Source organism: Alligator sinensis, unplaced genomic scaffold (assembly GCF_000455745.1).
Source record: "Alligator sinensis unplaced genomic scaffold, ASM45574v1 scaffold1455_1, whole genome shotgun sequence".
Classification (NCBI taxonomy): Eukaryota; Metazoa; Chordata; order Crocodylia; family Alligatoridae; genus Alligator; species Alligator sinensis.
Window position 1 is genome coordinate 103,145 of NW_005843493.1, and position 13,069 is coordinate 116,213.

General features: G+C 51.5%; 1 protein-coding gene across 4 annotated transcripts in view; it reads left to right on the plus strand.

Annotated features, from left to right (window-relative positions):
- The window catches only part of LOC106721826 (zinc finger protein 420-like), a 40,407-nt gene extending 27,958 nt beyond the window's left edge, over window positions 1-12,449 (plus strand). The window contains exons 1-7 of one of the 4 annotated variants that reach the window (XM_014527407.2): window positions 7-216; window positions 527-616; window positions 783-958; window positions 1,918-2,044; window positions 6,314-6,430; window positions 7,156-7,245; window positions 8,034-12,449. In XM_014527407.2, coding sequence (XP_014382893.1) covers window positions 51-216; window positions 527-616; window positions 783-958; window positions 1,918-2,044; window positions 6,314-6,430; window positions 7,156-7,245; window positions 8,034-10,015 — 2,748 coding nt within the window. In that variant the 5' untranslated portion in view covers window positions 7-50 and the 3' untranslated portion in view covers window positions 10,016-12,449. Of the gene's footprint in view, window positions 1-6; window positions 217-526; window positions 617-782; window positions 959-1,917; window positions 2,045-6,313; window positions 6,431-7,155; window positions 7,246-8,033 lie in introns of those variants that run through there. The other 3 variants (XM_025195400.1, XM_025195401.1, XM_025195402.1) reach the window with 3 other exon arrangements.
- Window positions 12,450-13,069: the final 620 nt, after the last annotated feature.

The window sequence follows — 13,069 nt, forward strand, 5'->3', positions numbered from 1 at the left end:
TAACACATTTGCCTTGTCCCCAGGTCCCCGTGCGTGTCAAGGTTGAGGAAATGTCTTCGGACAAGATGGTGCCCACTGGGGCATTGTGGGAACATCTCAAATCCTGTCTGGCACGGCCGCAGCCCTTGAACGAGGCAGGACAGGATGAAGCCACCGAGCCTCAGGACGAGCCCCTTTGGGTCCCCAGGAAGGAGCTCCTGCCCCAGCAGGACCCAGGTAAAGCACTGGATGCAGGGCAGGGCCTGGGTCTGGGGGCCTGAGTGACTGTCCTGCATTTGGGGCGAGAGGCTCAAATCTCTGTCCCTGAGAGGCCGTGAGAGGCCACAGCATTTGTGACCACGGTGGTGCTGCAGTGGTCACATCAATGGTGTAATGGGTGTCCTAACAGTCAGGGGTCTGCTCAGCCCTTTTTCATGCCCCGGTGACCCTCTGTGCCCAAAACAGGGCTGGTGCAGGTGTCGGGGACATGAGTTTCCCCAGTGAGGTTTGGCTGGTACACTTAGCCCAGGCCTGTGTCCTGCTGCAGATCGCCTGAAAAGAGAGGAGACCTGGGAGTGGTCAGCTCATGAAGGCTCCTCAGGCTGGTGCCCCAGAGCAGGCCCTTGTCCAGGAGCAGGTAAGGAGCCTTTCACACACCTTGGAGCAGGCAGACCTTGTATTTGCCTTCCCCCTACCTTTAGGCCTCTGGCTGCCTTTATTCCCAGGCAGGTACAGGTGAACAGCAGGGTTTTCCCCGTGCTGGCCGCACCCGGGCTAACTTGTGCATTCTCTTCCCCACTCAGCAGGTGCAGGGACCCCGAGCAGAGCTGAGGAGGAGCTTTGTGCTGAAGGGCCTGTAAACCTGGAACTACAGGGGACTCCCCCAGGGAGACTGGTGGATATGGGCTTCCTGACACCTGTGCCAAGCCAAATGGACAAGGGGCAGGGCAGACTTCCAAGGCAAGGGGAGAGAATGGAGGTGAGCAGGGCACCAGCTTCAGTAGCGATTGCAAGTGCAGTTTGGGCAGAGACCAGACAGCCAGTGGTGTGGGGAAAATGTAGGGACTGGAGACACTAGAAGAGCAACAGAAGGAGGCTTCACTGTTAACAGAGGCTGCAAACACACCAAGCTGGCATTAGCTGGAGTTCGCTCCCCAGTGCAGATAGCCAGGGGTGCTGACGCTAGAAGGCTGGGTCAGGATCCGTGGAGCCAGTGCTCCCTCCTCTGGAAACGCTCCTTTGGATGCTTCTGAGGAGTGCTCAGCTAGAACCTCTTAAGACTGGAAGAGCCAAGGAAGAGCCCTCTGGGGACTTGACCGCACCAGGGAGCATGGGGCAGTGATCTCTACAGCTGAGCCCAGCATGTTCCCTTGAACATGGCTCAGACTATGGAGGATAGAGGGTCACTTCAGCTGATGCCAGTACAATTTCTCCAGCACAGCCAGTGACAAAACAGCTTCACAGGCAGGCATTTTAGTAGGAGTGAGCTGCGCACCTGGCTGCCAGACATCTCTGTTAGTCAGAAGTGAGGCACCTGACAAACTAAGTGACTCAGATGCATGGAATAGGATGTTGTGAGCCCAAGCTCATTTCATGAGATACACTGAGAGGATATGCACAGGACAGACTATCAAGTATAGAGGGTGTTTTGTATGATAAAGAAGGGGTAAGGAGGTGAGGAAAGGAGAAAGGTGAGAGGGGGACAGTGCTGGGAGAGGAAAACAAGTAAAGACCCTAAATGAGAATGGTAGAGGTGGGGACTGTGGAGGAGATGGGCCGTGTGGGCTGACAGGCATGGGGGTGCCAGGAGCCATGCTCCCCTAACTAAAATGACTACGACCCAGATCTTTGTACCCCAGAGCAAGTACAGATCAGGGCTGTGGGGGCTGGAGGCATCTGGAAGAGACGATGCTGATAGTGTAACTCTTGTGACTGCAGCTCCGGGAGGCCTTTGAGGACGTGGCTGTGTACTTCACGCGGAAGGAGTGGGAGCTGCTGGAAGATGAAGACAAGGAGCTTTACCGGGACCTGATGCTGAGGAATTACCAAGCCCTAGTTTCCCTGGGTAAAGCTTTGCTTCTTGCTTCTCCCTGGAACTGTGAGCTCTGAATTTTGTTGTCTTCCTGTTTTTCAGCAGTCTCATCCTCCTGGACTTTTCCCTTGTGGTTTAAATCCACTTCCTTCCCACTGCTTTGTCAATCATGGAGCCTCTCTTTTATATGTCCTATTTATTTATCCCCCTTCATTTGATCCAGCCACCTTTACTTACATATTTCCCAACTAGTCAGCTCCAAGTGCTTCCATATTCAGCAGATTCTTGGTCAGATGATCTCCTTTCACTTTCCCAAAATGTTCCTCTCCTCCTCGATTCATTGGGCATACAAATTCACTAACGGAATAATTCCTTGGATACTTATTCTGATTCCCTCCCTCTCTTGCCTAGTGTGCCCTGTCCAAACACAGTAAGCAACATTAGGATGCTTAGTTCAGTGCTGTCTAAATCTGCTTTCTCCTCCTTTGGCTTTGGTTACCACACAGCAGAAGTGAATGGAAGTCTTGTCAGCCTCTGCGGCTACCACAGCTGGATTAAGCATTTTCTCAATTCCTTCTCTAGTGACATATGTACACATGACGGGACCTGGTACTTCTCACAAGGACTCGCCGGAAGTATCTGTCCGCATTCCTTCCCAACATCTTCCCCTCCATAAACCACAGCTTCTGGCTTTGCTGCATTTACTTTGAGATACGTGCTCTGAAACTTGTTCCGCCATTCTCAAAAGCTTTCTTGTCCTGCTCCTAAAATCTCTCTGCATATCAGTTGCCTATCACAGTGATTAAAAAAGAAGTGGGCTAGGTAAAGGGCCTAGGGAAACCGATTTTTGTTGCAGGAGGATGTCTAATACAGGGGCTCATTCTGGCTTCAATGCAGGTTTGAGGTACTTGCCTTTTACTAGTTCAGTTTGCTTTGCTGGTGCCTTCATTTCCCTCGACTGCCCCCAAAGGGCTTCCTTTGGAAAGTGCTCAGATGCTTTTTCTACCTTACAAAGGCCATGTAGGCCATTTCTATGTTATGGCAATTCACATGCTGTAAAATGTGTCTCCTTCTGCCTTCTTTTGTCCATATCCTTTATGATGGGCATGTCTACATGTGTTACTATGGCAACATTGTTATTGCACCATGATTTAATACTTCCTTTTGGAAGCACTGAATCATGGTGCAGTAACAGCCCATGTTGCACCTTAGCATGGTGCGCGGTTATTTTTAGCAGCTACTTTGCTGTAGCAGCGCATTATAATGGGGGAGCACCTCACTACAGAGAAGTAGCTGCTGGTCATGTGTAGACCCCCATTGGCGCTACGTCACCATAGCGCATTGCTACGATGATGTAGTGTCGGGAGTAGATGTGCCCTCTGCAGATCTTATTTTTAACCTCAGCAGTATTTGCCAACCTGTGTACTCATGTCCCCTTATAGGATGATCCTCCCAGTGGATGGGATCATTGCTTTAGGTGCAACTATAGTTCTTATGAAAACATCCTCTCCTGTGTCCTGTTAATGAATTACCCTCTCCTCCAGGAAAAAAAAAGTTTCATTATCATCCATCTGTCATGGACTTTTTCATTGCCACGAGTTCTCACTATAAACCTTCCCTGGGGATAAACTTATTTCAACTACTTTCCCTGGAATTACAGAGATAAGATGAATGTTATGCATCCATCAGTGTCCAATTTCTATTAATTTTGGTACCATGAAAATAGTGAAAGCTATAGTGATATCACTATAGTGATATAGTGAAATAGTGATATCTTTCTGCTTTCGATTACATCACAGATCACTGCATCTCCATCTCTGTCCCTGGTGACCATGGGTCATTTTCACATGAAATTAATGCAACGCAATAAACTCCAGAGCTGTTCATGCTGGTGTTAACTTCCCCCAGGTACAGCGTCTACATGTGCACCTGGGGTTGCGGGAGTTTCAGCCATGGTGGAGCGGCCCTGGCCTGACAATGAGCACTGGGGTTAGCCCTGGGCTCTGTGTGGCAGTGTTTGGTGGCAGAGGGCTTGCTGGGGTGTGAGGGTGCAGAACCTGAGGAGCCACGTGGCTCGGTGGTAGGCAGCCCCCACACTTTAGCACCTCATGCCCCAGATACCTCCTATTCCTACCTACACATGCAATGCAGTGCAGTTACTTACTCTGCTGTAAGATAGTACTGTCCCTAACAGTACTATCTTACAATGGAGTTAATTTACCGTGCCCTAATACTGGTGTACATGTAGACAATGAGCTGGTTAGTCACTCTGTGGTAACTGGCACATGTAGATGCACCCTGTTAGTCACATACCCTTTCTATACTTCAGAGTGGTTGGTGCTTTGTTTCCTTTGTTTCCACCACCTGTAATGGGACAGGTATTCCTGGGGCGGCCATTATGCCTCCTGTTGGTCATTCAACTTTTGTCCTGTTCTGGCTCTGGAGACCCTCCCTTCACTCTCGCCTGCCACGTCTTGATGTTCATAGTACAGTTTGGAAAGGAGGGTGCTCCACACTGGTCTCCTGCCAGCGGATCCCCTAAAACTCTGTAGGACTCATTCCAGTCCTTGCATTTAGCTGACCCTCCCAGCCCATACATGTCTCCCAGGTCACCTTTTGCCTTATTGGCTAATCAAAGCCTCTGAACCTCTTTTACAGTCATGCCCATGCCTCAAAGGTGTGGCTGAGGTGTGGGACTTTAGCCTAAAGCCAATGTCCGACCATTCCAGGCCTCCACACACTTGTCAGGGCCTTGGCCTTCCCATCCTCCTCCCCATCCTCTCACTGGCCCCTTGCTACCTTGGCCCACCATGCCAGGCCAGCTCATGGGTTCCAGCCCCACAAAAACATCCTCTCCGTGGCTTAACCACCTTGCTCTCCCCCATACTGGGCCCTACTTCCCTAGGCAGGAGGCATCTAATTTGCAGGCCTCCGGGCCTTTCCTGTCATCTAGGCAGTCCCCTATAGCCTCCCTATCCTGGAGCTCTTTCTCCTGCAGCTTGCAGGGCCAGACTGGGTGCCTTGGCTCAGGCCATAACTTATATCTTGTCATGAATCAGAGCAGCTGCCGGCAGCTGCCTAACTCACACACTGGAGTGTTTAGATTTAGAGCTCGGCAGGCGGGTAATTGATGGATGGAGTGGAATTAACCAGGCACAGACACGTGTAGGTTACAGGAGTTTGTTTACTTACGTCGCCTAGATAGTGATGGACGACGCAGGCGAGCCTTTGTTCCGTTACAGCTTCGGTTACAGAGTCGAGTACACGCACGCAGTTAGGTTACAACGAGATAATGACGGACGTGGCGCCGGAACGAACGGTCGAGCTTGCAAGACTTTCTACGTCAATATTTTACGCTGACGGGGTGATTGATTGGGAATTGATCAATTTCCCAATTCTCTGGTGACAAGCACAGGTGTTTCCTGTGAGATCCCCAGAGCTCTCCGACTTGGGCGGAAACCGTTAAACTATTTATAGGCAGAGGTGTTTGACAGAGATGCCCAATCGTGAACCGTTATATGGAATCTTTAATTTTTGGCAGGTGGCAGCTCTTTGTCTCCTCAAGTTACAAGGTAGTGGGTTAGGCTTCTCTACCTGTTACGTGTGTGCTACGTGTGAGGAGCTTATGCTTATCTTTGACCAATTATATATAGTTTCCCCTAGCATTTTATTTCAGCTGACCAATTATCTACAGTACTCCGGCCACGTTTTGTTTCAAGGAATTTTTGGCAGGGATGTCTTTTAACCCTTAATCGTCAAAATGAGGATGATTTGAATGGTATCTCTTGCTCAGTGGCATGGGCACAATTTAATTGGGTTGTGACGTATCTCACTCAAGTCCTGCCCACTTCCTAGCACTGACCCAGCTGTCTCCCTGCCACTCTAATGGGCTGCCTGTTACTGCCTTGCTTCTCCCTGGCTCTACTGCTTAAATATACTGTCTCCTATCATCCCGCTGCTGTGTAACTACCATAGCAATAGCCGCTTTGGCTGCCTGTTCCCTTGCGGATCACCTTTATTAGCCTGGCTGTGCGCTGTTTACTGCTGTTTTGCCTCTCAAAGTAACAGGAGCTGTAGGCTCCCTGTTCCACTATACTTCTACTACCTGGGTGACAAGGACCATCATCTATTGAAGGCTTTGCCCTGCAGTGCCTTCTCTTTAATCTCAGATGTCCATCCTCCCTTTTCCTTCAAGGCCCTAGTAGAATACCTCAGTTCATTGCATCCAATCCCCAAATCCCAGTTGATTCCTCTCCATCCAGCACCCAGACACAAACAATCTTTAAATACTGTCCCAAACAGGATATCAAGGTCCCACACCTGGCTTAATCTGCCGCATCAAGCAAAGAGAGGTGGAGCTCTGGGTCTGTGATGATGAGCACCATGGGGAAAGTTCAGTGTCTGAAAACCTCTTGCCAGGTAAGTTGTGCAGTCCCCTCCACCTGACTCTGCTCTTAGAAATCTTGAATACCCATGTGTGGCGGGTTGGGGAAGATTGGAAACTGAAGACCTGCTCTATGCTGCCATTAGAGGATGCTGACCTCCAGTTGCTTGTGCTGTGATGTGTCCAGGCAGATATTATTTCCACTCCCTGAAATCAGTGATGGTGGAGACAAGCAACTGTTCCCATTTTTCTCCTTTATTTAGCCTGTCAAGGAACAACTGAGCTTGCTGTCTTGATTTTTAGCCAGAGACCTGGTTCCCTTGGAATAAGATTATTTTTCATTTCTGTCTTCATTCAGCAATGCAAGTGTTGATTCCCCAGCTCTAGGTAGCCATAACACCCTCTGCGAGGGCATGATAGGATGTGTGGTCCCCCATGGTAATAAGAGTGTTTGGCCAAAGCTCTGTGTAGACATTTTTGTTAGACAAGAGGCAGGCAGGGGCTCTCCTTGATTTCATCTGGTTAGGTAAACCTGGAACCCAGGTAGCATCTAATCAAGGTCTCAGGCTGCATGAAATGGGTCCCTGCGGTGGGTGGGATTCACAAGCTTTTGTGTTGGGTGATGGAAGTGAGTACCTATATAGTTTCTACCAGTATCTCACACTTTCTATGTCACTTTGGGGCTTGGAGTGTCACAAGCCCTGGGACTCATCACGGAGTCCATGTCCAGGTTAATGCCAAGGCCTTTCTACTGTTGCAGATTCCTGTGCCTTGAAGGACCCCTGGGACTTGTCAGCAGAGGAAAGCTCCCTAGGCTCATTGCCTGCATCCAACTGTTCCCTGGCAGCAGGTAGGGAGCAGAGATCTGCCCCCTCCAGAAGGGAGAGCCACAGCTCTAAATGCTCCCCTCCAAGAACACTTCTTGGAGGGATGGGGGATAAAATAGTTTGTCTTGTTCTAGCAAGCAGAAGCAGTATTTCTCTGTACCTCTGAAGCATCTAGTCCTAGGTAAGGGCGTATTCACCAAACATTCATGTCCACTGTCAACTTCCTGTTCTCCATCATAAGGCTGTTCACACTTGTCCCCAGATGCTGCTCTCAGAACAGCCAGACATCAAGTGTGAGCACTGGAGATCAGCCCTAAACAGCCTTGCTCATGTATTTTGGATACTGGAGCACATTGGCCCAGTCAGGTGGTGTCCTCAGCATTATCTCCTCCTGGACCCATCAGTGCTGTGGGATATAGCAACCCTTAGAGAGCCTCACTCTTCCTTTAAGAAAATGCTTTTGTTCTCATGCTCAGCCTCTTGGAGCAGGAAAGCCATTAAGGTACTGTCCTAATATGTGTCCTTCATGCGCTTCTGCCAAAAGGGTCTGAGGTGATGGAGCTCAGAGCTGTGATGCAAGTCCTGAGAAACTGGCTCTTAAATCCAACGAGGTGCAGAACATTAGGATGGCACATAGACCTTCCCCTCCCCCAACCCCAGCACTTGTGGTGCTAGAAAGCAGATCTTAAGAAAATAAGTAAATACTGGCACTGAGTTCCAGCCCTGCTCTGAGGGCTATCCCAGTTCAGCGAGTAGCAGTTTTTGCCCTTTTGTGCCAGGGCAGGGCTAATCTAGAGTTTTTCTTCCCCAGCAGGAGCTGCCTTGATGCTCCCCAGCTCTTCTCAGCAGTCTCCAAAGGAAGGGCCCGCAGATCTGGAACCACCACAGACTTCCTCAAGATCAGGAGGGAGGGACCCCCCAAGTCCTGAGAAGGACCGTTTGCATAAGAGGCCCAGCAGGTCTCGAAACCAGATGGAAAACATTTCGTTTAACAAAATACCAAATCTTGTTGGATGTGAGAGTGGAGGAGAGGTGAAGCCCAGCAAGAGCCAGAGTTACAGGGAAGAATTTGATAGGCTGAGAAATATGAGAAATCCCAAGAGAAAGATTCAAAAGGGAGAGAGATTTCATCTAAACTCTGCCACCAGGGTGGGCCTTAGGGAGAAGCAAGAGCTCACCACCAAGCTCATGGAGATGGCCCAGCCCACCCCTGAGTGCAGGGAAACCTTCAGTTGCCCATCGCAGCACCAGCACATCCACTCAGGAAGGAAGACAATTCAATGCATGAAGTGCAAAAAGAGCTTCACCAGCAGGCAAGGCCTGTCCTGTCACCAGTGTGTGCAAAGCGGGGAGCAGCCATCCCACTGCACCAAGTGTGGGAAGAGCTTCAGCCAGATGTCCAAGCTAGCCCTGCATCAGCTCATCTGCACAGGGGAGAAGCCATATCAGTGCTCTGTGTGTGGGAAGAGCTTCACCCTCTCCTCCAGCCTGGCTGAGCACCAGCGCATCCACACGGGGGAGAAGCCACATGGGTGCTCTACGTGTGGGAAACATTTCACGCACTCCTCCAGCCTAAACCACCACCAGCGTATCCACACAGGGGAGAAGCCTCATCAGTGCCCTGAGTGTGGGAAGAGCTTCACCCAGGTTTCTCACATGACCCGGCACCAGCAAATCCATAACGGGAAGAAGCCACATCAGTGCCCTGACTGTGGGAAGAGCTTCACCCAAGTCTCCCACCTGGCCCGGCACCAGCAAATCCACACCAGTGAGAAGTTACACCAGTGCCATGAATGTGGGAAGAGCTTCACTCTCTCCTCCCACCTGGCTCGGCACCAGCGCATCCACACAGGAGAGAAGCTGCATCAGTGCCATGAGTGTGGGAAGAACTTCACCCTCTCCTCCCACCTGGCTCGGCACCAGCGCATGCATGCTGGGGAGAAGCCATATCAGTGCCCTGAGTGTGGGAAGAGCTTTACTGAAGCCTGCCACCTGGCCCAGCACCAGCGCATCGAAACAGGGCAAAAGCCACATCACTGCCTTGAGTGTGGGAAGAGCTTCATCTGGTCCTCCCACCTGACACGGCACCGACGCATCCACACAGGGGAGAAGCCATATCAGTGCCCTGAGTGTGGAAAGAGCTTCACCCTCTCCTTCCACCTGATCCGGCACCAGCGCATCCATACGGGGGAGAAGCCATATCAGTGCTCTGAGTGTGGGAAGAGCTTCAGTGAAACTTCCCGTCTGGCCCAGCATCAGCGCATGCACACAGGGGAAAAGCCACATCGGTGTCCTAAGTGTGGGAAGAGCTTCACCCTCTCCTCCCACCTGACCCGGCACCAGCGAATCCACACAGAGGAGAAACCATATCAGTGCCCTGAGTGTGGGAAGACTTTCACTGAAACCTCCCACCTCGCCCAGCACCAGCGCATCCACACAGGGGAGAAGCCACATCAGTGTCTTGAGTGTGGGAAGAGCTTCCTCTGGGCCTCCCAGCTGGCCCGACACCAGCACATCCACATGGGGAAGAAGTCGTATCAGTGCCCTGAGTGTGGGAAGAGCTTCACCCTCTCCTCCCACCTGGTCCGGCACCAGCACATCCATACGGGGGAGAAGCCATATCAGTACTCTGAGTGTGGGAAGAGCTTCAGTGAAACCTCCCACCTGGCCCAGCACCAGCGCATGCACACAGGGGAAAAACCACATCAGTGTCTGAAGTGTGGGAAGAGCTTCCTCTGGGCCTCTCAGCTGGCCCGACACCAGCATGTCCACATGAGGAAGAAGCCACATTAGTGCTCAGGATGAGCGAAGCTTCACTTGCTCCTCCCAGATTAGCACCAGTGCATCTGCACCCAGGAGCAGCCATTATTCTGCCACAGTGCAGGATGGACTTGGGTATGTCTGCATACTCAACACCCACCAGTGGTTGCATTCAGGCAAGCAGCTTCACCGTGGCAGAGTGTAGGAAGAGTTCACCCTGCCCTAAGCCCATGTAGGGAACTGCAGAGCCCAAAGGACCCAGAGATTGGGGTGCAAAGTTTTGATTGGTGGGAGAGGCAAGAAGAAATACCTGAGGCAGGAGCTAGCCCAGATGCTGGGAGAACTTCTGAGGTGATGATCTTTGCATTAGCCTTGGACCCTATACATTCCCCATCATTCTCTGCAAGCAGTCAGCGGTCCTGGGGGAGAAGTGCACTGACAGTAGGGTTCCCTCCCAAGACAACTGGCTCCACATTACACTCAGGGACTGACCTATGCTTCGTCCAAGCTTTGTCCTCCCTGCTAGTCCCAAGGTCCTGGTACGTGAGGCTCTTGAGTTGCAGGGAGCAGAGCATTAATGGTTGGCAAAGCATTCCCTGCTCTTTGTTCTGACCTTGCCTTTCCTCACCACCACACAACCCCTTTCCTTGACCTGCTCAAGTTCTCATGCCCATCGGGTGTCTTTTAGCTGCTGTTGCTGCTGCTGCCGCCCCCTCAGCCCAGTTTAGTAGGTTTTGCACTTTAGCCTCTCCCCAGAACTCTGCACCGCCAGGTGCCAGTTGCTTTCCTTGCCCTCCTTTATTCATCATCATCACATTCTCAGTAACAAATCCCTTGCTACTAAAGCCCCAGAACTGAACTGGTATCCCTGCGCGGGGTCTCCATGTTCTCTCCAAAGCTGTGAAATGGAAACAGACCAGGGGTCCAAACCTTTTCCACAGCAGGTATCTCTAGGAGTCCCAAGCCCTTCCATTTTGAGAGGATTCACCACAATCAAGAGCTTGTTCCTAACACTCAGGAGCATGAGTTGGTCACACCTGAGATGTTGCTCCCACATAGTGCTGTGCAGCATGGGCCCTATTTGCCCAGGAGTTATAGATTTCTTGACAGAGAAATAGGGTGGTGGGGTGAAGGAGGTGCAGGTTCTTCCTTTCTCATGGAAGTGTGTGGAAAGTATGCAGCAAACAGGAAGAAAAGTGGCAGGATGGAGTAGAGCAGTTTGAGCAGGAAAAAACAGAAGCAAAGGTGCTGAAGGAGATCCCACAACAGAGCCAGGAAGAGATTTTTGAGGAGTTCCTCTGGTTGGAGAGTTGCTGGAGGAAGGAAAGGAAGAGGAGGAGGAAAAAGGTCAACAGGACACTAGTGCCCTCAGGAGCAGGGAGAGGTGGTGTGGACTCAAGAAGAAATAGAAGAGGGGATGGGATGGCTTCCTGAAAGTGAAACTGGAGAAGTGAAGGATTGGCAAACACCTGAAAGGGGAAGGATGGGCAAAATTAAGGGAGAGGCAGAGAATCAGAGATGGGGCAAAAGGAGGGGGAACCATTCATGTTCAGGCCCTGCAACTGGAAAGTTCAGGCCATGGGTCCGAGATGGCAACAAGACAGAGAACTTGGGGAGAGAAGAGGAAAATAGCAGGGGGAACTAGTGATGAAGGCTCCCTTTGCAGAACAGTGGGCAACAGGTAATCTTGGTCATTGCATTGGTTCATGTCAGGAGTATTGTGTGAGTAAGTGGGCAGGAGTAGGGGTATTCTTGGCTCACATACAAATGCGTCATCTATCTGTAAAAGTGTGATGTATGAATGACATCATAGCAAGTACCCATCCCAGGGGTGGTCGTGGTGTTCCCTCTTCTTGCAGGACCTCTCCCTTTGATTTATCCACCGTGCTTTGATGCGATATATCTCTGATGAAAGGGCTGCTGCCCCAGGGCTTCCCAAGCCTGGTCTTACTCTTCTGACTAGAAGTGCTCGTGGTTGTTGCTTTATGGGCTAAGTCTTGGGCTCCATCCTCCCCAATTCCCACTCTCAAGCTTTGCAGGTGATCTGCTGACACGTGCTGTTCATGGGATGCGAGTGCCCAGCCCCATGCTCTCCCATCTGGCAGGCCCCAGGCACTGGCCCATCCTGGGTCCCGCCAGGCGCTGACCTGTTTCCATGCCTGGTCCCCCCGGGTGCTCAGTGTTCTCCACACTATATACAGGCCCTCGTGTTCTCCTATGCCCTTCCCCACCTCCATGAGCACCACATTCAGCTCCCACGGCCCTTTCCCTTCCACCTGGTGAACATCCAGGTCTGCTTTGTCTCTAACGCCCTACAGGACAAGTTGGATGTTTGCACCACCTAAACGTTCTTCACCGTCAGCGCTGTGAGAAAAAGAGCAATTCAATTCCTGAGTGCAACTTTCCAGTTGAATTGGCTTTTGTGAACATCACTTCCTACCCTGGGCCTCTCCTCCCCTCCTCTTGCAGACCACTAGCAATTGCCTATCCCAGGGGTGGTCGTGATGTCTCCTTTTCTCGGGAGACCTCTCCCTTTGACTTCTCCACTATGCTTGATGTGATATATCTCTGATGAAAGGGCTGGTGCCCCACGGCTTCCCAAGTCTAATCTTACTATAATGACTAGAAGTGCTTGTGGTTGTTGCTTTATGGGCTAAGTCTTGGGCTCCATCCTCCCCAATCCCCACTCTCAAGCCTCGTAGGAGATCTGCTGACATGTGCTGTTCTTGGGATGTGAGTGCCCAGCCCCATGCTCTCCCATCTGGCAGGCCCCGGGCACTGCAGTAGTCTGCTCCCCGGGCACTGGACTGTCCTGGGTCCTGCCAGGCACTGACCTGTTTCCATCCCTGGTCCCCCCGGGTGCTCAGTGTTTGCCCAAGGTGCCGTGAGAGAGGCGCTCCTGGCAGCAGGGCTCCTGGTACCACCTGAGCTGGGGTAAGCTGCACACAGGCCGGGCTGGAAGGGGGATGCGCTCGAGCCCCATAAGCTCAGGGCCTGGACTGGTAAGGCCAATCTGCCCCCAAGTGCCCATGAGAGAGGCGCTCCTAGCAGCAGGGCTCCTGGTACCACCTGAGCTGGGGTAAGCTG